At 41.3% G+C, this 25216-nt stretch overlaps 1 protein-coding gene across 6 annotated transcripts in view; it reads right to left on the bottom strand.

The window, feature by feature from the left end:
* Positions 1-4091: 4091 nt before the first annotated feature.
* ZNF695 (zinc finger protein 695) overlaps positions 4092-25216 on the bottom strand; it is a 47733-nt gene continuing 26608 nt past the window's right edge. For 5 of the 6 annotated variants that reach the window (XM_074024004.1, XM_045390701.3, XM_074025082.1 and 2 more), the window contains one exon: positions 11537-17628. In XM_074024004.1, the coding sequence (XP_073880105.1) occupies positions 16340-17628 (1289 nt within the window). In that variant the 3' untranslated portion in view covers positions 11537-16339. Of the gene's footprint in view, positions 4834-11536; positions 17629-25216 lie in introns of those variants that run through there. The other variant, XM_074025821.1, reaches the window with a different exon arrangement.

Raw genomic sequence — 25216 nt, 5'->3', positions numbered from 1 at the left:
CAGGCACTGATGCTACCGCTAGACCAGGGAGCCCTCTAGTGGCCCTGTCCAGGCATGACAGAGGGCTCACACACCTTCTGGTCACGTCTCACCATGTCCCTTCAGCTCCTATTTCTGTATGGTCTGGTTTTTCCTAGGTTATAACTGTAGAACAAAGATTATTATAATATTGGAATAAAGAGTAATACTACAAACTAATGACTAATGATATTCATGTATAATCATATCTATAATCTATTTCTAGTATAACTATTCTTATTCTATGTATTTTCTTTATTACACTGGGACAGCTTGTGCCTTCGGTCCCTTGCCTCAGCACCTGGGTGGCTTGCCGTCCGCAGTGCGCCACCACACCCAGGTAATTTTTTGTATTTTTAGTAGAGATGGGGTTTCACCATATTGGTCAGGCTGGTCTTAAACTCCCGACCTCAGGGTGATCCGTCCGCCTGGGCCTCCCAAAGTGCTGGGATTGCCTCAGCTCCTTCCCTCCTCCTGCTCAGATAACTTGCCCCCCTGCTGGCTTATTTGAAATGGGTGGAGTCCAACAAGCACAGAGAAGCGCAACCACGCAGGAAGAAAGCGCTGTAGGAGGCCGGTGCTTTGCCTCCTCGTGCCACTGACTGCCCCTGTGCCTACTAACCAGGCCTCCTAGGTCACCTGGTTACCAGGAACCAATCACTCCTAGAGTTCCTGTCCCAGGCACTTGGCTCACAATGGCCTGTGGCTGCCCCACCGGTGGCTGTCCCCTCCCACAGCGACCCCCCAAGTGGTTACCCTGCCCCACCATAATTCCGGTTTTCCTTCCTTTCCGGCTGCTGGGAGCTGTTAAGTTTCTGCATTGTTATGAAGTATCTCTGGATCATCACCTTAAAGTGGATTACGCTTAAATTACTACTGTAATCAAATCTAAGTCTTATGCACTACTGGGAATCCAAAAAGCCTCCTCTCCCCAGTGGCCTCTGAGTTGTTTGCTTGTTTTGAGATGAAGTCTCCCTCTGTCGCCCAGGCTGGAGTGCAGTGGTGTGATCTCGGCTCACTGCAACCTCTGCCTCCCGGGTTCAAGCGATTCTCTGCCTCAGCCTCTGAGTAGCTGGGATTACAGACACCTGCCACCACGCCCGGCTAATTTTTGTATTTTTAGTACAGACAGGGTTTCACCATGTTGGCCAGGTTGGTTTCGAACTCCTGACCTTGTGATCCACCCGCCTCAGCCTCCCAAAGTGCTGGGACTACAGGCGTGAGCCATTGAGCCCGGCAGCCTCTGAGCTTTTTAGAAATGAGAAAGAACACCGATTTCTGCAGGTGCTTTCAGAAAAAAATTTGTCATGAGTTAAGTCTGTGATGTCAACTTATATTTTTAATGTATACACTATATAAATTCTTATGTTTCTCTGAAAATATCACACACATTAAATCAAACAGAACAGTAATAAGAAATTTCCTAAAATGTGTACACTAAGAACATATATTTCTTTGTTTCTTTTTTTTTTTTTTGAGATGGAGTTTTGCTCGTTGCCAAGGCTGGAGTGCAATGGGGCAATCTCGGCTCACCGCAACCTCCACCTCCCGGGTTCAAGCGATTCTCCTGCCTCAGTCTCCCGAGTAGCTGGGATTACAGGCATGCACCACCATGCCAGGCTAATTTTGTATTTTTAGTAGAGATGGGGTTTCTCCATGTTAGTCAGACTGGTCTCGAACTCCCGACTTCAAGTGATCTGCCCACCTCAGCCTCTGAAAGTGCTGGGATTACAGGTGTGAGCCACCATGCCCAGCTGAACATCACATATTCCTAATGATCACTTTGATAGAGCAACTTAGAATCTATGGTTCCAACAAATAAGGAGGCTTATGTAAAGTAAAACCACTACATAATGTGAGATTATGTGATTATCATTGCTACTTGCAACTAGCAATTATCATGTGAATGTGTACTGTGAGTTGCTATGTGGCTACAGTGATTTAATCTTTCTGATCCTTAATTTAACCATAAAAAATGATTACCACAGACTTTGTTTGCTCTAAAAATTAAATGAGAGAAGGATGATACTCTTCCATGTATTAGACACAAAATTACAGGCATTTTGCCCAGATTTGTACACAAATACCTTATTTAAGCCTCATAACAACTTGAAAAAGGCATCTTTTATAGATGAGAAAACTGAAGATCAGAGGGGTTAAAAACACATCCACAATCACATAATGATGAATGATGGAACTGGGATTCAAATCCAGTTCTGACGGACTCCAAAGCTGGTGCGTCTTAAGAACCAAATTATACCTGGCCCATGTACGTACTCGATAGATGTGAATTCCTTTTTATGACCTTATTATGTGTGAATGTCGGTGCCTTTCATGGCCTCAGTACACCCACTCACTCCCTCCCAGGTTGCCTGTCAGTGGTTTCCTTCTTCCTGGAAATAATAATTTGCATATTTAGGCCACTCTTTTAAGTATTTTTTTCATAAGCAGATGTGTTGATAATGTAAGGCTTGGGTAATGAAATTTTCCAGGCCATTCATTGTTAACTGTGAATTAACTGCCTAGCTTACTTGGAATAAAAAAACCAAAACCAAAACAAACAAACGAAAAACAACAACAAAAAACTTATTACATGTTAACAAGAACCCACAGAGCTTGTGAGGAAAGAGTCTGAGCTACGCTGCAGGAGCACCTTACTATCAGTTATTCAGGAAGACCGCCCAAAGACCACCCAAAGACCAGCCCAAAGACCACCCAAAGACCACCCAAAGACCAGCACAAAGACCAGCCCAAAGACCACCCAAAGACCAGCACAAAGACCAGCCCAAAGACCAGCCCAAAGACCACCCAAAGACCAGCACAAAGACCAGCACAAAGACCACCCAAAGACCACCCAAAGACCACCCGAAGACCAGCACAAAGACCAGCACAAAGACCACCCAAAGACCAGTCCAAAGACCACCCAAAGACCAGCACAAAGACCACCCAAAGACCAGCACAAAGACCAGCACAAAGACCATCCAAAGACCAGCACAAAGACCACCCGAAGACCAGCCCAAAGACCAGCACAAAGACCACCCGAAGACCAGTCCAAAGACCACCCAAAGACCAGCCCAAAGATCAGCACAAAGACCAGCACAAAGACCATCCAAAGACCAGCCCAAAGACCATCCAAAGACCAGCCCAAAGACCAGCACAAAGACCAGCAAGAGTATCTCTGGCATGCACTGGAATATCAGAATTCTGGTCTAGGATTCCAAATACTGGGTTATGAGTCCCTCCAGAGCTAAGATACAGTAGATGAACACCTGTTTTTACCTCTGGGGAGAAGAAACAGAGAGGCAAAGATCAAATGTACTAAAAAAGTTCTAGAGATCTGTGGACTACCATGTACATATAGCTATATTGTATCATACATCTAAAATTTTCTTAAGGGAGTAAATTTCATATTATGTGGCTTTTTAAAACCACAATTAAAATAAAAAATGTAGATATTATACTATAAAAGAGAGTGGGGATAACAGAAGAGTAATATTCAGGTGAGAGGGAGAGGAGATGCCTTGTTTCCTAGGATAATGGGAAAAGGGAAAATCAACGTGGATATGGAATAACAGGTACATGAGGACTCTGAGATAGAAATAAGCTTGGTAAGTTGACATTGTCTAGCCTACATCTTTCCAGAAAAGCAGCACATCTAGTCCCAGGCATTTCATTCCTCTCGCCACCCCTCTTGTTGACCCATGGCCACAAGGGCCTCACTGACTTTTCTGGAACATGGCCAGCTTTCCTTTGCTTTGGATTCTTTTCAACCTTGTAACTTCCGGTGATTGGAATGGTCTCTCTCCAGGTCTTCGTATGGCTGACTCCTTTCATCTTTCTTCTCCAGTATTACTTGAAAGCATCTTAATTAGTTGTTTTTGCATTTATTATTAGTCTCCTTTAACCACACTGTGAGCTCCATAGCTAAGGAACCTTACATATATTGTCATTCACCGTATATACCAATTTTTCGGACAGACTTTATGACAGTGTAGGCATTCCGCGAATATGTACTGCATTCATAAATAAATAAATGAGTGACATACTGTTGGCAAAATGAATATAAGCAGAAATTGTAACTATGGAACACTTACATCCACCAGTATTTATTATTAATTTATTGAATAATGTATTTTCCATATATTTATGTGTCATGACCTACATTTAACTCCAAAGGGAATAGGCAATCTATATAAATGCATTTTTCTGCCTTTTAGAAACTTAGTCTACTGAGGAAACATATGAACACAGACCATTAAAATACAATGTGCTGAGGATTTTAACAATTACAATGCACTGAAGTTTTGGACCGAGGGCTGTGGGAGCAATAACAAAGTGCTTCTAACTTAAGTAAAATGAAACAAGAACGCTATTTTACTAACATGCTGAGAACATGAAAGTTCAGAGTTTGGCATGCAAATGCAGAGGGCTGAGGAGTAATCATGAGGCAGAGGAGCTAGGAAGCATATACAACCCTCCCAAGACTGACACTAAGGAGTAAGCTAAGGTGTAAACTGAGCAGGAGACACAGTATCAAGAAAATGATTATGTCTCTGAGGGAATTAAGCCAAGTGAAAGAAAAATCGAAGATAACTAAAACAAAAGTGAATCTTTAAAGAGGCCAAGTCTCAAAAGAGGTGAAAGCGAAGAGAACTTATTCTATTAGGCAGTGGGAAAGAAGGAAGCAATGAGCATCTCTGAAGGTAAATCTTAAGGTTGAGGGAGAGAGGCTTACCAAGCATAAGCTGAACAATTTCTGTTTTCCCATGAAGGATGAGATAGACCATCTGCTGATACTGGCTGGTGAGGGAGAGGCTGAGGGAGAGCGAGGGAGGAGAACTTTATTGGTTTATAATTGGTGTGTAATGTTGCTGCCCTAAGCTGCATCTTCACTGATGTGCGATGTGACAAACTTGTCCTTATGTCTTTCTTGAAATCTATGCAGAAACTAGATAAGGGACATTGTCCACATGCGGGACAGAACACAAGGTTACAGAAGCACCAGAACAAGAATGAAATAGTCATTTCTGGCCAGGTGTGGTGGCTCACTCCTGTAATCCCAGCACCTTGGGAGGCCAAGGCGGGAGGATCACGAGGTCAGGAGATCGAGACCACCCTGGCTAACACAGTGAAATCCCGTCTCTACTAAAAATACAAAAAATTAGCTGGGCATGGTGGTGGGCGCCTGTAGTCCCAGCTACCCAGGAGGCTGAGGCAGGAGAATGGCGTGAACCCAGGAGGTGGAGCTTGCAGTGAGCCGAGATTGCGCCACTGCACTCCAGCCTGGCGACAGAGCAAGACTCCGTCTCAAAGAAAAAAAAAAAAAAGAAAATAGTCATTTCTACATTTGCAAAACAATTTTTTAGTTAGCTAATTCTTTAGCTCACTGATTGCTATATCCCTGTAGGTATATGTGCTCAAGGATCAGTTATTATTTCTTTAAATTCCTTTGAGGCATTCAAAGACATAAGATATTCTATTTCAGTGGGAATGATGTAGTAGGCCACATTTGCTATAAATAAACAACATTTGAAGAAAGGAATAAGTTACACTGTATTTATCCTGAAGAGAAAATGCAAAGCCAAATAAGAGACCCCCAAATCAGATTGAAAATTTATTTGCCTTTATAAAATTCAGAAAACCAGAATGAGAAGCAGCTACTTTTTAGACTTTAGACATTATAAATTTACAATTCAATATGAGATTTGGGCAGGGACACATATCTAAAGTATATCAATACTTATGAAGTCCACCTCAGATCAATTACACACATTTTCTATCATTCCCAGTTCCCTGTCATTTGCAAAGTTTATAAGCATTTTTTATGCTCCCTCAAGCCCCAGATATAAATGTAAGACACAGCTTTGTGCCAGCTAACAAAAACTTTCATATATGCCCAAATAAATCTACTCTTCAGTGCCCAGTGGTATTTTAATGGCTCGATAGAAATGTTTTGTACAAGGTTGTGAAGGTCTTTATGAAAGGATAACCGTTTTTTTTTTGTTTTGTTTTTTGTTTTTGAGATGGAGTCTTGGTCTATCACCCAGGCTGGAGTGCAGTGGCGTGATCTCAGCTCACTGCAACCTCCGCCTCCTGGGGTCAAGCAATTCTCCTGTCTCAGCCTCCTGAGTAGCTGAGACTACAGGTGCCTGTCACCACGCCCGGCTAATTTTCGTATTTTTAGTAGAGATGGGATTTTGCCACATTGGGCAGCCTGGTTTCGAAAGCCTGACCTCATGATCTGCCTGCCTCGGCCTCCAAAAGTGCTGGGATTACAAGCATGAGCCACCACGCCCGGCGAAAGGATAAGGTTTTAAAAAGTCTTTTAGGATGGTTTTGTTATCAGGCATATAAGCTTAAGAACACTTTCTTCCAGCATGTCTATTTGTCAGAGTTTTTATGACATTGGTGATTTCATTTTGATTCTAAAAACTTTCATACTTCTCATTCTGAAGCAATTAGCTTGTGTTCAACTATAAAGAAAAGACTTTTGTATAGTATCAGAATATATAAGGTGTACTCTCACGTACTTGGGCAGCAGAACTGATACAGAAGTGCAGTGACATTATAGTTTACCAGTTTCTTTCCATTTCCTGTCTCTGAAATTGTCTACACCTGGTCATTGTGCTCGAGCGAGCCCAAGTTGGCTGATCCACCTCCAGGCAATCAAACCACATGCCACACAGCAACAAGGAGAAAAATGTGAAGCTGAGAGGACACAGGGAATTTTATTAAAAACCAGTGTTTTTAACTCAGAGAAGGCCAACCTCTTCAGGCACTTCTCTCTGAATCTCATTGAGCAGGACGCTATCACTTGGCCACCAATATAAGCAGAAACATTTCTCTGTAGCACAGCAGAACACATGAGAACGCGACTGGCAGTGGCTGCTGCTACTTGCACTATCATGAGTTCTGACAAAAAGCCTATTTACCTTGTGCACTGGAACAGGGTGTTATGAAAAAAAACCCTCAAATTCAGAATACGTTCATCCCAGATTCACAATTATGTATGTAAATGGAATGCTTATTCTTACACATTTAACTAAAGAGCTGTCTAATCATTTGATTACTTATGACTTTGTAATGAAAATGATCAAACGCAACAGTGAGAATGTAGTATTCAATCCCACAATCAAACATAACCTGTTAATCTTTTGTAATGTTTTACATTTTGATAAAATGTTCAATAAATTACAGTGCTTTAATTTGCATTATGATGATGCGACACATAAAAGTGATTTACTTGAAGGGGGTGATCCCAGGAACAGAAGGAAGCAGTGAAGGAAGATGGGAAAGAGCAAGAAACCAATAAAGCCTGTGGAGTCGGTCAGACCTGTTTTTGTTCACATATTTTCGGAGTTTTGAGTCCAACTCTAATGTTACCACATGTGTATGGTGTATTCCTAGTATGACTACACTAACTCAGGATAAACTATGGCTTAGGTACTGCAGAGGCTGCTGCACGTAGAATGGGCGGGAGCCACCTGGAGGGCTGTAGGATAACAGGTTGCTGGGCCTCTCCTTCATGTTATTCACTCAGCAGTCTGGTCTGCTTTTGTTGCAAATTTTCAGGTGTTTCCAAAGCCGCTTGTCCAGGGAAATGACTTGAAGAACTTGTCTGGCCGCACAGTACAATGATGTTCTCCAGTAAAGACAGTGGCCCGCATGGGATGCAGTAAGATACACAGTGATCATGAATGCTTTTAAGTGGACTCTGGTCCTGTTTATCCAAATGTGAGAAACGAGGTCATGTGTGTTGGACTTCTATGGTTTCACCTTGGAAGCCTGACGACCGTTCAAAGTCTACAGTAGTCAGGTACATATCCATTCCAGGAATACACATGTAACCTGGGCTAGGATCTGAAGTCTTTCCTCTGGAATCTGTCTCAGATCCTAGAGACCTGCTCTGTGTGAACACACCTGGAGGAAACACTGAGATCCAAGAGGGGAGATAATTCAAAAATAGGGTCCTTTGGGGGGGCTGTTTTTAGAATTGTTCCTGTTGCTTTGGGGGTGATATGGGGGAAGATGTGGAGAAGATGGTGGTGGTGACAATGGAGGTTTGAGGGGTACGGGACCACACCCAGACTTAGAATACAGCCCTCATTTCTCCTGATTCTGCTTTTCACAGCCAGGATAGCATCCTGGGTAATTTACCTAATTAGAAGAATCTCAACCAGGGGACTGGGCTTTTGATTTTGCCATTTCAAGGAAGGATGTGCATCATACCACACAGATCCTTGAGGCCTCCTTCAGCTCTCCTCTACTTTTACCCCCTTGAAAATTATTTTTCATTGATAGCCTCGGAAATGTTACTGAAATCTTTACTACCCATTCGCTAGGTGAAATTATCTAAATGAATTTCTCATTCCAAATCTAGTCATATTTCTTAAACTATGAATATGGTTGAGAAATTTATTTTTAGGCAATCTTTTTGTTTCATATAATTTGCTCATAATTGTTAGTTTTGAGTATTCTTTAAAATGAATTATCCCCATGACTAAATTATAATTTGACTGTTTAATTTTTCTAAAAAAATTAAAATATGTCATTCTAAATAACTCGTTAATTTTTACCTTATATTTATAGAAGCCTTCCCAATTACTCACATAAAAATCTTATGCTGGCCAGGTGCAGTGGCTCACGCCTGTAATTCCAGCACTTTGAGAGGCCGAGGCGGGCAGATCACGAGGTCAGGAGATGGAGACCATCCTGGCTAACACGGTGAAACCCCATCTCCACTAAAAAAAAAAAAAAAAAAAAAAAAAAAATTAGCTGGGCGTGGTGGCAGGCGCCTGTAGTCCCAGCTACTCGGGAGGCTGAGGCAGGAGAATGGCGTGAACCCAGGAGGCGAAGCTTGCAGTGAGCCATCGCGCCACTGCACTCCAGTCTGGGCAACAGTGCAAGACTCCGTCTCAAAAAAAAAAAAAAAAAAAATCTTATGTTTTGTTTGAATACATAATTTATCAATCAGTTATATATTTTTAAATGGCCTTTAAAGACTGATTTTATCCTTATAAAATGATACATTTAGTCACTTCCTATAGACCTGTACTATTTGGCTGTTATACCTAAAGCTGTTAATTTCACTTTTTAAAGCAGTAATGAAATATGCAAACTCTAAGATTTGCTCCCCACCACTTTTTTTTTTTTTTTTGAGACAGAATCTCACTCTGTCGCTCAGGCTGGAGTGCAGTGGCGCAATCTCAGTGCGCTGCAATTACCATCTCCCGGGTTCTGGTGATTCTCGTGTTTCATCCTCCCAAGCAGCTGAGATTGCAGGCGTACACCACCACACACTACTGATTTTTGTATTTTTTGGTAGAGACGGGGTTTCACCATGTTGGCCAGGTTGGTCTCAAACTCCTGACCACAATTGATCCACCAGCCTCAGACTCCCAAACTGCTGGGATTACAGCAGTGAACCACCGCATCCGACCAAGTTTACCCACTTTTGAGTGTACATTTTAGAGGCATTAAGTGCGTTCACATCATTGTATACTCATCACAGCCATCCTGAAACTCTGAAACTATTATGAGAAAACATAAGGTAAAAGTACCATGACAATAGTCTGGGCAATAATTTTTTAGATTTAATGTAAAAATCCCAGGCAACACAAGTAAAAATAAATGAAACTTCTTTCAACTAAACAGCTTCTATTCAGCACCAGGTACAATCAATGAAATGATGAGACAACCAAAGAATGAAAAAATATTCAAATTATATGTCAGATGGGTTAATATTGAAAATACATAAAAACTTAAACTATATAACAAAAAGATATTAAAAATGGGTAAAATATCTAAATATGTTTTTCAAAAGACCTACAAATGACCAACACATATATTTTTAAATGTTCATCAATAATCATCAAGGAAAGGCAAATCAGAACTGCTATGAGATATCACCTCACTCTTGTTAGAATGACTACAATCAAAAAGACAGAAGGTAAGTGTTGGCAAAAGTGTGGGAAAAGAAAAATGCTAGCACACTGTTGGTGTGAATGTGAACTAATACAGCCACTGTAAAAAACAGTATGATGATTTCTGCAAAACAAATTCAAAATAGAGCTACCATATGATGCAGCAATTTTACTACTGGATATACATCTACAAAAAATCAGTAGGTTGAGAAGACGTCTTTATTTCCCAAATATTGAAAGAAATATTTCCCAAATTTTGAAATATATAATATTTGGGACTATTTGGGAAATAAATGTTTCTGTCTTTCTCATAAACTCAGTGGAAAAGACTCAAAAATAAAGTTTTTGTGATGTTTTTGTTCTATTAGTCCGTCATCAGTATAGGAACTCAGGTATTTCCCAGTGTGCTCAAGGCCTAGCACAGAACATGGGAACGACCAAAGTAATTTAGAACTGTTACTTTAAGCTTGGGGTACCTGGAGTTGCTGTTCCTGATGGTGATGGTATAGAAAACAGTAAAGAAGCTGGCAGTGCTAATGGTCCCAATTTGGCTACTGTAGAAACATAGAAAAGAATTTAGCACCCAAAATCACTGAGGAAATGTTGGTTTGTTTTTTGTTTTGTTTTTTGTTTTGTTGAGACAGAGTCTCACTCTGTCAGTGAGGCTGGAGTGCAGTGGCACTGTGTTGGCTCACTGCAACCTACGTCTCCTGGGTTCAAGCAATTCTCCTGCCTCAGCCTCCCTAGTAGCTGGAATTACAGGCGTCTACCACCACGCCCGGCTAGTTTTTATATTTTTAGTAGAGACAGGCTTTCACCATGTTGGCCAGGCTGGTCTTGAACTCTTGACCTCAGGTGATCTGCCCGCTCTTGGCCTCCCAAAGTGCTGGGATTACAGGCATGAGCCACCACGCCCGGCCGAGGAAATGTTTTAATCCAAAAGCTACCATGATCTCTGAGATGTCTTTAGAGTGAATGACCAAGCAGTTGGCTAGTTAGGTGATTAAGAATGAAGACTATGGACTGTGAACTGCACCCAGTGAAATATAGGAAGAAATTAAAAAATTTCTCAAGATTGCAAAAATAAATCTAAAAGAAAGATTATTTCACGCCAGGCACAGTGGCTCATGCCTGTAATTTCAGCACTTTGAGAGGCTGAGGTGGGTGGATCACTTGAGGTTGGGAGTTTGGGACCAGCCTGACCAACATGGAGAAACCCTGACTCTACTAAAAATACAAAATTAGCTGGGCGTGGTGGCGCATGCCTGTACTTCCAGTTACTTGAGAGGCTGAGGCAGAAAAATCACTTGAACCCGGGAGGCAGAGGTTGTGGTGAGCCAAGATTGTGCCATTGCACTACAGCCTGGGCAATAAGGGTGAAACTTCATCTCAAAAAAAAAAAAAAAGATTATTTCAAATTTTAAATCCACAGAGGTCATTCTATTATTGCTCAACATAACGTACACATTTAAAAATAGGTTCTGCATGGAAACATAACGTGTGCTATAAGTGTTTCATGGAAAATTAAATTCAAAATTATCCATTTATCATTAACTCTCCTTAAGAATTTCTAAGATACATTTGCTCTTCAGAGATTTCCAAATTCTGACATGTTTATTTACATAGCGCTTACAATACATAGTTCAATGTTATTAAAGCTTGGCCTATTCTAATTAATTATACATTCACCACACTTTGTGTCAGGATTTTCAAATATTTTCTTTTAACAAACAAACAATGCTAACTGCCCGATTTAATTCTCTGGCCCATGGATAGTGCATCCCTCTCCTCCATTAAGAGTGTTGCTTGGCCGGGCGCGGTGGCTCAGGCCTGTCATCCCAGCACTTTGGGAGGCTGAGACGGGCGGATCACGAGGTCAGGAGATTGAGACCATCCTGGCTAACACAGTGAAACCCCGTCTCTACTAAAAATACAAAAATTAGCCGGGCGTGGTGGCGGGCACCTGTAGTCCCAGCTACTCGGGAGGCTGAGGCAGGAGAATGGCGTGAACCCGGGAGGCGGAGCTTGCAGTGAGCCAAGATCGTGCCACCGCACTCCAGTCTGGGCGACAGAGCGAGACTCCGTCTTAAAAAAAAAAAAAAAAAAGAATTGTGTGTGGCGGGGCGCGGCAGCTCAGCCTGTCACCCCAGCACTTGGGAAGGCTGAGGTAGGGGGTTGCTTGAGTGCAGGAGCTTGAGACCAGCCTGGAAAATACAGTGAGACTTCATTTCTACAAAACAATAAAAAATTTAGCTGGGCGTGGTGGCATGTGGCTGTACTCCTAGCTACCCAGGGAACTAAGGTGAGAGGATAACTTGAGCCTGGGAGGTTGAGACTGCAGTAAGCTATGATCACAATGTCAGTTTTGTAACACATAAATGACCTCAAACTCTCCAGTTAAAAATCAATCTATTGGCTGGCCACAGTGGCTCATGCCTATAATCCCAGCACTTTGAGAGGCCAAGGCAGGTGGATCACCTGAGGTCAGGAGTTCAAGACCAGCGTGGCCACCATGCAGAAGCCCCATCTCTACTAAAAATACAAAAATTAGCCAGGCATGGTGGCACGTGCCTGTAATCCCAGCTACTTGGCAGACGGAGGCAGGAGACTTGCTTGAACCCAGGAGGCGGAGGTTGCAGAGCCAAGATCACACCACTGTACTCCAGCCTGGGCGACAGGGTGAGACTCAGTCTCAAAAAAACAAACCCAACAAAAATCTATCATCACATTAAAAAATTTCAAATTTCCAGGCCAGGTGTGGCTCATACCTGTAATCCCAGCACTTTAGGAAGCCAAGGCAAGTCAGTCACTTGAGCTTAGGAGTTCAAGACAAGCGTGGGTAACATGGTAAAACCTCATCTCTACTAAAAAAAAAATTAGCCAAGTGTGGGGGTGTACACTTGTAGTCCCAGCTACTCAGGGGGCTGAGGTGAGATGATTGCTTGAGTCTGGGAGGCAGAGGTTGCAGTAAGCCGAGATTACACCACTGCACACCAGCCTGGGTGACACAGTGAGACCATGTCTCCAAAAAAAACAAAACAAAACAAAATTTAAAAAACCCAAAAAACAAAAGAAGAAAAAGAGAAAGTCTAAACTTCCTGTTAGAAGGTACAAAGTACTATATAAAATGACATATTGTGTGGAGAACAGTGAGAAAGTGTAGCCATAACACAGGTTTTTAAGGGAAAAAAAAAAAAAGGAAGAGAGCTAGAATACGTAAGTAGTTGGGAACAAAGAAAAAGAGACCACAAGGCCGGGCGCGGTGGCTCAAGCCTGTAATCCCAGCACTTTGGGAGGCCGAGACGGGCGGATCACGAGGTCAGGAGATCGAGACCATCCTGGCTAACCCGGTGAAACCCCGTCTCTATTAAAAAATACAAAAAACTAGCCGGGCGAGGTGGCGGCTCCTGTAGTCCCAGCTACTCGGGAGGCTGAGGCAGGAGAATGGCGGGAACCCGGGAGGCGGAGCTTGCAGTGAGCTGAGATCCGGCCACTGCACTCCAGCCTGGGCTACAGAGCGAGACTCTGTCTCAAAAAAAAAAAAAAAGAAAAAAAAAAAAAAGAAAAAGAGACCACAAAAAAAAGATAATTTGGAAATAAAAGCAGACCTCCTCTTTAGAGAGAGTCAACTGTGCAGCCTGGGTACAGAAGTCCCTTCTCTGCATGCAGAATCAATGCCAGGTCTTCATCCTGGATATTTCCAATCTCTTATCTGGAGGTACAAATTCACTCCAACAGGAATATTTATTGCTAATTATGGAGCATCTATTACATATTTAGCACTGCCCTATGTTTCTTCACTTCATTTTTATGTCAAAATAAGCCTATAACTTATAAAGCCTCCAAAGTGTTTACCTGAACAAATTGCCCAATAGAGTCAATAAACTCAATTACTGCAATTCAGAAAAGTGGAAGAAACAAACAAAAAAAAGTTGGCTTGAATAGTGTTCTCTAATAATGGAAAAATGGAAATGTATTAATTAAGTACAATGAAAATACACTCACTGTGGAATTACTCACATCTTAAGATTATTTTGGAAGCACCAATAAGTTTCATAAAATCATTATTATAATCCCTGAGAAGATCACGTAAGAAATTCTTCATGAATTTTGGAACAAGAAGATTATATGTTATCTCTAGCACAAGCAACATAAAAGTAAAAACAGGATTTTCACAGGGAAATTCTGAAAAAAGTGCAATAAGATTTTAGAGAAATGCATTCAATACAAAGCATTGAAAACAGATCTGCCTTCAACATTTTTGAGGTTTCTAGTTTGCTAATAAATTATCCATACTTTTAAAATTATGTTTGGTTCCAACATTTTTCTTTTATTCTGAAAACAGGTATGTACTTACTTCAAACATATTACTTGCTTCATAATTTCTTACACCTAACAATTATCTTCAGAGTAATATATTTATATATTTATCTCCATATAAACCAAAACTAAAAGTATGTATATGTTTTGCAAGCCAGAGAGGTCACATGTTAAAAGAAAAATGTAAGATAAAACTTTGTTAATAGTCCTTTAAGATTCAGAAATATATGGTCTTTGATTATAATCCTATATAGGCTTTATTATAGCCCTAATAATGACACTGTCATTACAAAAAGAGCAAACAGAATGAAAGTGTAACTTGTGGGAACAATATTTTTCAAATTATTCGAAGTTTAATGCCACTGCGAGAAGGGATCATTAGAGATACTACTCCACCATGTCACCCACTATTGTATTGTTACCTTTAGTCACCCACAACCATAACACTAAGGTGAGATAGGTCAACGCTGGTGGCAGGATACACATCACTTAATATACAATGGCCTAAAGACAACTTAAATGTTTCTTTCTTAAATATAATGAGAATATTACTCTGAAGACCTATCTCATGAATCACTTACAACTACAAAGAGCCTCTCCGGTTACATTTCTTCAGGAAGCTTAAAATGCAATGTCCATAATCTTCCAAAGAAAAGGAGATGAATGATGCCTGCCCAAATATAGAAGAAACTCTCAAGGCTTTCAAGTAGCAACAATAGGCCACATGCCTTCACATAGACACTAGAAATGAAGGCATGGTATCAAGTGATTTCAAACTTGAATTACATAAATATGTGCTTTTCAAAAAATCTAAAACTATTTCAATGCACAGAGTATACTTTACTATTATTATGTTATTATTATTATTGAGACAGGGTCTTGCTCTGTTGCCCAGGTGGGAGTGAAGTTGCAAGATATCAGCTCACTGCATCCTCAACCTCCGGGCTCAAGCAATCCTCCCACCTGAGCCTTCGAAGTAGCTGGGACAACAGGCATGTGCCACCAAGCCTGGCTTTTATTTTACTTTTTGTAGAGATGAGGTTTTGCCATGTTGCCCAGGCTGGTCCCAAACTCCTGGGCTCAAGCAATCCCCCCACCTCGGCATCCAAAAGTGCAGCAATTATAGGAAAGAGCCACCATGCCTGGCACCAAAAGGTATACTTTAAATGTAATTAGAACTTCCCCAAAAGGTAAATCTCCTACTTATTTTAACTTTACTTTGGATTATTCTCTATAATAAACACTCAGATTTACAGTAATATCTGAAAGTGTTAGTGACTTAGTGCTTTTTACTGTGAATTCTTGGACGTGTTTTTTTTTTTTTTTTTTTTTTTTTTTTTTGAGAAGGAGTCTCGCTCTGTCGCCCAGGCTGGAGTGCTGTGGCCAGATCTCAGCTCACTGCAAGCTCTGCCTCCCGGGTTCCCGCCATTCTCCTGCCTCAGCCTCCCGAGTAGCTGGGACTACAGGCGCCCGCCACCTCGCCCGGCTAGTTTTTTGTATTTTTTAGTAGAGACGGGGTTTCACCGTGTTAGCCAGGATGGTCTCGATCTCCTGACCTCGTGATCCGCCCGTCTCGGCCTCCCAAAGTGCTGGGATTACAGGCTTGAGCCACCGCACCCGGCCAATTCTTGGACGTGTTTTGATGTAATTTTTGATTAGTTATTTTTTTCACATTTACTGCATCTGTAAAGTAGTTCTTAGTGTGAACACTCCGGTGTTTTCTAAGGTATATTTTTTGAACAAATGCTGTTTCTGCATTTATTACGATTGTAGGGTTTCTCTCCAATACAAAGTCTTTGAAGTTGAATAAAGTTTGAGCAACTGGAAGGTTTCCCTACAGTATAAATTCCTCTGTGTACAATAAGAGCTGTGATATCAGTGGAGGTGTTGAACCGGTTTTTCTATTTGTATTGTTCCTAGCCTAAACGTTTTAGTGCACTCAAAGGCTTACAGTTTGTAAATGGACTTTTGACAATCATTACATTTGTAACACTCTTACTCAGTAAAAATACTCTGCTGTGAAGTTGTGAATAGGTATTAAAGACTATGCCATATTGTTTAGATTTGTAGGATTTTTCTCAGGTGTGAATTTTCTCATGTACGGCAAGTTGTGCAGAGTGGTTAAAGGCTGTGCCACATTCCTCACACTTGTATGGTTTCTCTCTGGTATGAATTGTCTTATGTTTAGAAAGGTGTGAGCTCTGGCCAAAGGCTTTGCCACATTCTTCACATTTGTAGGGTTTCTCTCCAGTATGAATTCTCTTATGATTAGTAAGATATGAAAACCAGTTAAAAGCTTTGCCGCATTCATCACATTTGTAGGGTTTCTCTCCAGTATGAATTCTCTTATGTTGATTAAGGTAGGAGAACCAGGTAAAAGCTTTGCCACATTCCTCACATATGTAAGGTTTCTGCCCAGTATGAATTCTCTTATGCTGAATAAGGTATGAGAACCAAGTAAAAGCTTTGCCACATTCCTGACATTTGTATGGTTTCTCACCAGTATGAATTCTCCTATGTTCAGTCAGATGTGAGCTCTGGTTAAAGGCTTTTCCACATTCTTCACATTGGAAGGTTTTCTCTCCAGTATGAATTCTTTTATGTTGAGTAAGGTATGACAACAATTTAAAGACTTTGCCACATTCTTCACACTTGTAGGGTTTCTCTCCACTATGAATTCTCTTGTGTTGAGTAAGGTATGGGAACAACTTAAAGGATTTGCCACATTCTTCACATTTGTATGGTTTCTCTCCAGTATGAATTTTCTTATGTTTAGTAAGAATTGAGCACAGGTTAAAAGCTTTGCCACATTCTTCACATTTGTAGGTTTTCTTTTCAGTATGAATTTTCTCAATAATAGCAAGACTTGAGCAAGACTTAAAGACGTTATTACATTCTTCACATCTGCAATGTTGCTCTCCAACATGAATTCTCTTATAGTCAGTAAAGTATGAGCGCTCATTAAAGGCTTTGCTACCTTTTTTACGTTGGTAGGGGTTCTCTCCAATATGGATTCTCTGCTGTTGAGTTGTTATTAAAGACATGCAAGAGACATTGCCACATTCTTTGCATTTGAATGGTTTTTCTCCAGTATGGCTTATCTTATGTTTATTTAGACTTGCAAATTTACTAAAACCTTTCACACATTTATTGCATTGAAAGTTTTTGTTATGAGTAGTTGCTGAGCATAAGTCAAGTCCATTATAACTTGCCTTCTGCCCTTTCCACTCACCCACAATTTCCCAGTCATTCCTTAAGCGTAATTTCTCAAGACAACATCTTTCATATCTTCTCAGCATCACTTTTTGGAATGAAATTTGCAGACCCTGCTCTGGCAAAATGTCTTCAGTAAGATAAGAAGACAAAGCTGGAAAAAATAAAAACAACAAATTATTCCACTTACTAGATAACATACTTTACAAATCTAAGGCAAAAAATTATACAAGCACATTAGCAAGATAGCATAATGAAATACTACAGGCCCTTATTCCTTCATAGTCATAATCCTAACAAAAATATACTAAACAAAATGCCATTATGTGAACCCTAAAAGCAGCTGAAGGGGGAAAAAAAAGAAATAACATACAATGAAGCTCCAATATGCCTCATCGCAGACTTTTCACTGGAAACCTTACAGGCCAAGAGAGAGTGGCATGACATACTTAAAGTGCTGAAAGAAAAAAACCTTTACCCTATGATATTATATCCAGCAAAAATATCCTTCAAACATAAAGAGAAATAAAGATGGCCAAACAAAAGCTGAGGTATTTCATCAATACCAGACCTGTCCTACAAGAAATGCTAAAAGGAATACTTCAATCAGAAAAGAACATTAATTAATAATAACATCATCTGGGCCGGGCGCGGTGGCTCAAGCCTGTAATCCCAGCACTTTGGGAGGCCGAGACGGGCGGATCACGAGGTCAGGAGATCGAGACCATCCTGGCTAACATGGTGAAACCCCGTCTCTACTAAAAAATACAAAAAAAACTAGCCGGGCGTGGTGGCGGGCGCCTGTAGTCCCAGCTACTCGGGAGGCTGAGGCAGGAGAATGGCGTAAACTCGGGAGGCGGAGCTTGCAGTGAGCTGAGATCCGGCCACTGCACTCCAGCCTGGGAGACAGAGCGAAACTCCGCCTCAAAAAAAAAAAAAAAAAAAAAAAAAAAAAAATAACATCATCTGAAGTTACAAAATTAACTGGTAATAGTAACAACACACAAAAACACAAAATAACCCTATAACTCTGGTGTGTAAACTACTTTGGTCCAAAGTGAAAACATTAAACGAAGGCTGGGCACGGCGGCTCATGACCTCACTTGCAGCACCAGACAAACCTACTAGACAGAAAATCAATGAAGAAACATAGCGCTTATCTGCACTATATGCCAAATTGATCTAATAGATAATTACAGAACATTTCATACAACAGCTGCACAATACACATTATTTTCCTCAGCACATGGATCATTCTCAAGGAGAGACCATATGTGAGGTCACAAAACAAGTCTTAAAACATTCCAAAAATGGAAATAATACCAAGCATTTTCTCTGACCACAATGGAATAAAACTAGAATGAAAAGAGGAATTTTGAAAACTATACAAATACACGGAAATTAAACAATATGCTCCTGAATGACCCGTGAGTTAAAAGAAATTCAGGAGGAAATTTAAAATTTCTTGAGACAAATGATAACAGAAACAAAATACACCAAAACCTATGGGATACAGCAAAAGCAGTACAAACAGGGACGTTTATAGCTATAACTGCCTACATGAAAAAAAAGGGAAAACTTCAACTAAACAATCCAACAATGCATCGTACAGAACTAGAAAAGCAAGAGCGAACAAAACCCAAAATTAGTGGAAGAAAAATAATGAAGCTCAGAACAGAAATAAATGAAATTAAAATTTTTTGAAAAATTCAAAAGATCAATGAAACAAAAAATTAGTTTTTTTAAAAGTTAAAATTGAGAAAAACCTCAAAGACATTAGTCTAAGCAAAAATTTATTGAGCAATACCCCACAAACACAGACAACCAAAAAAAAAAAAAAAATGGACAAATGGGAACATATCAAGTTAAAAAGCTTCTGCACAGCAAAGAATACAATCAACAAAGTGAACAGACAACCCAGAGAATGGGAGAAAATACTTGAAAACTACTCATTTGACAAGAGATTAACAACCAGAAGTTATAAGGAGCTCAAACAACTCTACAGGAAAAAAAATCTAATAATCTGAGCCAAAAAATGGTCAGGATATGTGAATAAACATTTCTCAAAACAAGACACAAATAGCAAACAGGCATATGAAAAGGTTCTCAACATCACTGACCATCAGGGAAATGCAAATCAAAACTACAATGAGATATCATCTCACCCCAGATAAAATAACTTATATCCAAAAGCCAGGCAATAACAAACGCTGGTGAGAAACCCTGTACACTGTGGGGATTTAAATTAGTGCTACCACTATGAAGAACAGTTTGGAGGTTTCTCAAAACACTAAAAATAGAGGTACCATATGATCCAGCAATCCCACTGCAGATGTATATGCCAAAGAAAGGAAATCAGTATATCAAAGACAGATGCACTTCTATGTTTGTTCCAGCACTATTCACAATAGCCAAATTTTGGCAGCAACCTAAGTATCCATCAACAGGCAACTGGATAAAGATAATGTACTACTTATAGGCCAGGTGCAGTGGCTCACAACTGTAATCCCAGCACTTTGGGAAGCCGAGGCGGGCGGATCCCGAAGTCAAGAGATTGAGACCATCCTGGCTAACATGGTGAAACCCCGTCTCTACTAAAAATACAAAAACAAAACTAGCCAGGTGTGGTGGTGGTGCCTGTAGTCCCAGCTACTCGGGAGGCTGAGGCAGGAGAATGGTGTCAACCCGGGAGGCAGAGCTTGCAGTGAGCCGAGATCGCGCCACTGCACTCCAGCCTGGGCGACAGAGCGAGACTCTGTCTCAAAAAAAAAAAAAAGAAAGGCCGGGCGCGGTGGCTCAACCCTGTAATCCCAGCACTTTGGGAGGCCGAGATGGGCGGATCACGAGGTCAGGAGTTCGAGACCATCCTGGCTAACACGGTGAAACCCCGTTTCCACTAAAAAATACAAAAAAAAAAAAAAAAAAAAAAAACTAGCCGGGCGAGGTGGCGGGCGCCTGTAGTCCCGGCTACTCGGGAGGCTGAGGCAGGAGAATGGCGTAAAAACCCGGGAGGCGGAGCTTGCAGTGAGCCGAGATCTGGCCACTACACTCCAGCCTGGGCGACACAGCGAGACTCCGTCTCAAAAAAAAAAAAAAAAAAAAGAAAGAAAGAAAGAAAGAAAATGTACTACTTATAGACAATGGAGTACTATTCATCCTTAAGGATGAGATCCTGTCATTTGCAACAAAATTGATGGAACCGAAGGTCACTATGTTAAGTAAAATAACCAGGCACAGAAAGACAAACGTTGCATGCTCTCACTTATTTGTGGAATCTAAAAGTCAAAACAATTAACTCATGGAGATAGAGAGTAGAAGAATGGTTATCAGAGGCTGGAAAGGGTACTGGGTGAGTGGGTGGGGGAGGTGGGGATGGTTAATGGGTGCAAGAAATTACTTAAAAAGAATGAGTAAGACCTACTATTTAATAGCACAACAGGGTGACCATAGGAAAAAATAATTTCAGTTGTACATTTTTAAATAACTTAAATAGTATAATCTGATTGTAACTCAAAAAATAAATGCTTGAGGGAATGGACACCCCATTTTCCCTGATACGCTTATTTCGCGTTGCATGCTTGTATCAAAATATCTTATGTACCTCATAAATACATACAATTAAAAAAAAATGTTTTTAAAGCCTTTCTGAGAACTCTAAAAATCAGCGAAGGGTTTGCAGCACCCCAGGTGAGCACAATGCCATAAGCCCCATAGAAGTGGAAGGAAAGTGTGTTCCATTTACCCACCACAGCCCTTCCTTTTTCCCAATATGGTATGTATGGTGCCCTTAGGAGTAAACTGCTGACTTCTCCCTCATAAAATAAAGAAAATAGTGGCACATGTGTCCATAATTTTGGGGGCTTGAAAAAAACTGGTTGCTGTCTTCTATGACAGAGTACTGAATGGAATGATGGTATACTTTGACCGACAGGTTGGTTGTTTTGAAACCAGTAATAAATGATTGTTACAGCAGACAAGAAACTGCAGTACCAGAGATGGACAACAGACATAACAAGTAATTACAGCCTCATAAGAGGAAACATGTGAAAACCTCTGTAATTAAGAAAATAGCCGGGCGCAGTGGCTCACGCCAGTAATCCTAGCCCTGGTCAACACGGTGAAACCCCATCTCTACTAAAAATACAAACATTAGTCAGGCATAGTGGTACGTGCCTATAATCCCAGCTACTTGGGAGGCTGAGGCAGGAGAATTGCTTGAATCCAGGAAGCAGACGGTGCAGTGGGCTGAGATTGCACCATTGAACTCCAGTCTGGGAGACACAGCGAGAGACTCTGTCTCAAACAAAACAAATCAAAACACCATTCCAGAGAAGACATATCCCAAGAACAAGTTTGAGAGGCTCCCATAACCTCTAGCCTGATCAATTGGTGTCAGAATTTCCCAGAACAATGCCACTTTATAAAGATTGAAACAGGTGGCTTTTTGTTAATTTCAAATCTGAACAAAAGATTACAATGTATACAAAATATCAGGATACTTATGGCCCCAGAAAGGAAAAAGAAATATCCAGATAGCAACCCTAAAGAAATGGAGATAAATTATTTTTAAAAACTCAAAATAACCATGTGAATAATATTAATAAGTGAAATAAGAACATAGAAAACTAAATGAAATCAGTTGTCTTGGAAGATCAACCAAAAGATAAAAAGTATAAAAAGAAATAGAAATTATGGAGCTCAAGAATATAAGGTAAGCAAATGCTGAAAAAGTCATCAGTAGATCTACACTCAAGAAACACTAAAGGGGCTGGGTGTGGTGGCTCATGCCTGTAATCCCAGCACTTTGGGAGGCCAAGGTGGGAGGAATGCTTGAGGTCGGAAGTTCGGGACCAGCCTAGCCAACATGGTGAAACCCTATCTCTACTAAAAATACAAAAAAATTAGCTGGGCGTGAGGGAACAAACCTGTAGTCCCAGCTACACGAAGGCTGAGGCACAAGAATTGCTTGAACCCGGGTGGCAGAGGAACAAAAGCGTAAAAATAATTATAAACATCTGTTCATATAAAAAGATATGATCAATGACATCAGTAACCTAAAGTTCAAGGCAGACGTACTGAGAAAAAAAATTTGTATGTAACTGAAGACATTACCAGTTTAAAATATATTGTTGTGGCTGGACACAGTGGGTCACACCTGTAATCCCAGCACTTTGGGAGGCTGAGGTGGGCAGATCACCTGAGGTCAGGAGTTGGAGACCAGCCTGGCCAAAATGGCAAAACCTTGTCTCTACTAAAAATATGAAAATTAGGCCGGGCGCGGTGGCTCCAGCCTGTAATCCCAGCACTTTGGGAGGCCAAGACGGGTGGATCACAAGGTCAGGAGATCGAGACCATCCTGGCTAACACGGTGAAACCCAGTCTCTACTAAAAAAATACAAAAAACTAGCCGGGCAAAGTGGTGGGCGCCTATAGTCCCAGCTACTCGGGAGGCTGAGGCAGGAGAATGGCGGGAACCCGGGAGGTGGAGCTTGTAGTGAGCTGAGATCCGGCCACTGCACTCCAGCCTGGGCGACCAAGCGAGACTCCGTCTCAAAAAAAAAAAAAAAAAAGAAAGAAAATTAGCTGGGCGTGGTGGCACGCGCCTGTAATCCCAGCTACCCAGGAGGCTGAGGCAGCAGAAACGCTTGAGCCTGGGAGGCAGAGGTTGCAGTGAGCTGAGATCATGCCACTCCAATCCAGCCTGGGTGACAGAGCGAGACTCTATCTCAAAGAAACAAAACAAAACAAAAAACAAACAAAAAACCAAAAGTGAACAACTCACAGGAGACAAAAAAGACAATAAATAAAAGGTTTTGTTCACAGAAAACCTACGACAAATGTATGTCTGTTTGTGTATTTACATCTACATCTGTTTCTCACCAGGGTTTACAATATATAAAGCAAATATTTACAGAAATGAAGCAAGAAGTACACAGGGAACAGGGGGACTTGAAAGCACCATAAAACAATGACAACCAACAGACATCTAGAGAACACCCTAAACAACAGAATCCACAATATTCTCAACAGCTCAGAAAACATTCTCCTTGATAGACCACCTGTCAGGCCACAAAACAAAGTCTTAACTAATTTTTAAAAATGGAAATATTATAGATTATTATTTATGACCAAAATGGAATAAAACAAGAAATCAGTAACAGAAAGAAAACTGACGGCCGGGCGCGGTGGCTCAAGCCTGTAATCCCAGCACTTTGGGAGGCCGAGATGGGCGGATCACGAGGTCAGGAGATCGAGACCATCCTGGCTAACACGGTGAAACCCCGTCTCTACTAAAAAATAAAAAAAAAAAAAACTAGCCGGGTGAGGTGGCGGGCACCTGTAGTCCCAGCTACTCGGGAGGCTGAGGCAGGAGAATGGCGTAAACCTGGGAGGCGGAGCTTGCCGTGAGCTGAGATCCGGCCACTGCACCCCAGCCTGGGCGGCAGAGCAAGACTCCGTCTCAAAAAAAAAAAAAAAAAAAAGAAAACTGAAATATTCGGTCAGGCACGGTGGCTCACGCCTGTCATCCCAGCACTTTGGGAGGCCGAGGAGGGTGGATCACGAGGTCAGGAGATCGAGACCATCCTGGCTAACACGGTGAAACCCCGTCTCTACTAAAAAATACAAAAAATTAGCTGGGCATGGTGGCGGGCACCTGTAGTCCCAGATACTTGGGAGGCTGAGGCAGGAGAATGGTGCGAACCCAGGAGGCGGAGGTTGCAGTGAGCCGAGATCGTACCACTGCACTCCAGCCTGGGTGACAGAGCGAGACCCGTCTCAAAAAATAAATAAATAAATAAATAAACTGAAACATTCACAAATACACGGAAGTTCAACAACACACACTTGAGCATGTTCTTCTTTGTGGGCTGGAAGACTTAATATTATGAAGATGTTCATGTCACCCAAGTGACCTACTGATTCAGGGCAATCCTTTCAAGTTCACAATTTCATTTTTGCAGAAATAGAAAAGGCAACTCTAAAATTACACAGCAAGTGAAGGAACCATGAAGAGAGCAATAATCTCCACAAAGAAGAACAATGTTGCAGGTATCATACTTTCTGATTTTAAAATACATTTCCGTCGGCAAGGCGCGTGGCTCATGCCTGTAATCCCAGCACTTTGGAAGGCCGAGATGGGTGGATCGCCTAAAGTCACGAGTTTAAGACCAGCCTGGCCAACATGGTGAAACTCCGTCTCTACTAAAAATACATGGTGGCACATGCCTGTAATCCCAACTACTTGGGAGGCTGAGGCAGGACAATGACCTGAACCTGGGAGGCAGAGGTTGCAGTGAGCCGAGATCGCACCACTGCATTCCAACCTGGGTGACAGAGCCGAGACTCTCTCTCAAAAAAAAAAAAAAAAAAAAAAAAAAAAAGAAGCTGTGGTAATTAAAACCGTTTGGTATTGGCATAAAGGCAGACAATTAGGTCAATGAAACAGAATACAGAACACAGAAATAAACCTCCACATATATGGGCACATGAAAAGTTATTTGCATACCCATATTTATTGCAACATTATTCACAAAAGCTAATAAGGGAAAACAACCCAAACTTACGTCACCAAATGAATGGCTAAATATAATTCAGAATACACAAATAGGCTGGGAGTGGGTGGCCCGTACCTGTAATCCCAGCACTTTGGGAGGCCAAGGCGGGTGGATCACCTGAGGTCAGGAGTTTGAGACCAGCCTGGCCAACATGACGAAACTGTCTCTACTAAAAATACCAAAAAA

This window comes from Macaca fascicularis, chromosome 1 (genome assembly GCF_037993035.2).
Source record: "Macaca fascicularis isolate 582-1 chromosome 1, T2T-MFA8v1.1".
Taxonomy (NCBI): Eukaryota; Metazoa; Chordata; class Mammalia; order Primates; family Cercopithecidae; genus Macaca; species Macaca fascicularis.
Note: the sequence above shows the minus strand (reverse complement) of the source record. Positions and strands in the feature narration are given on the sequence as shown.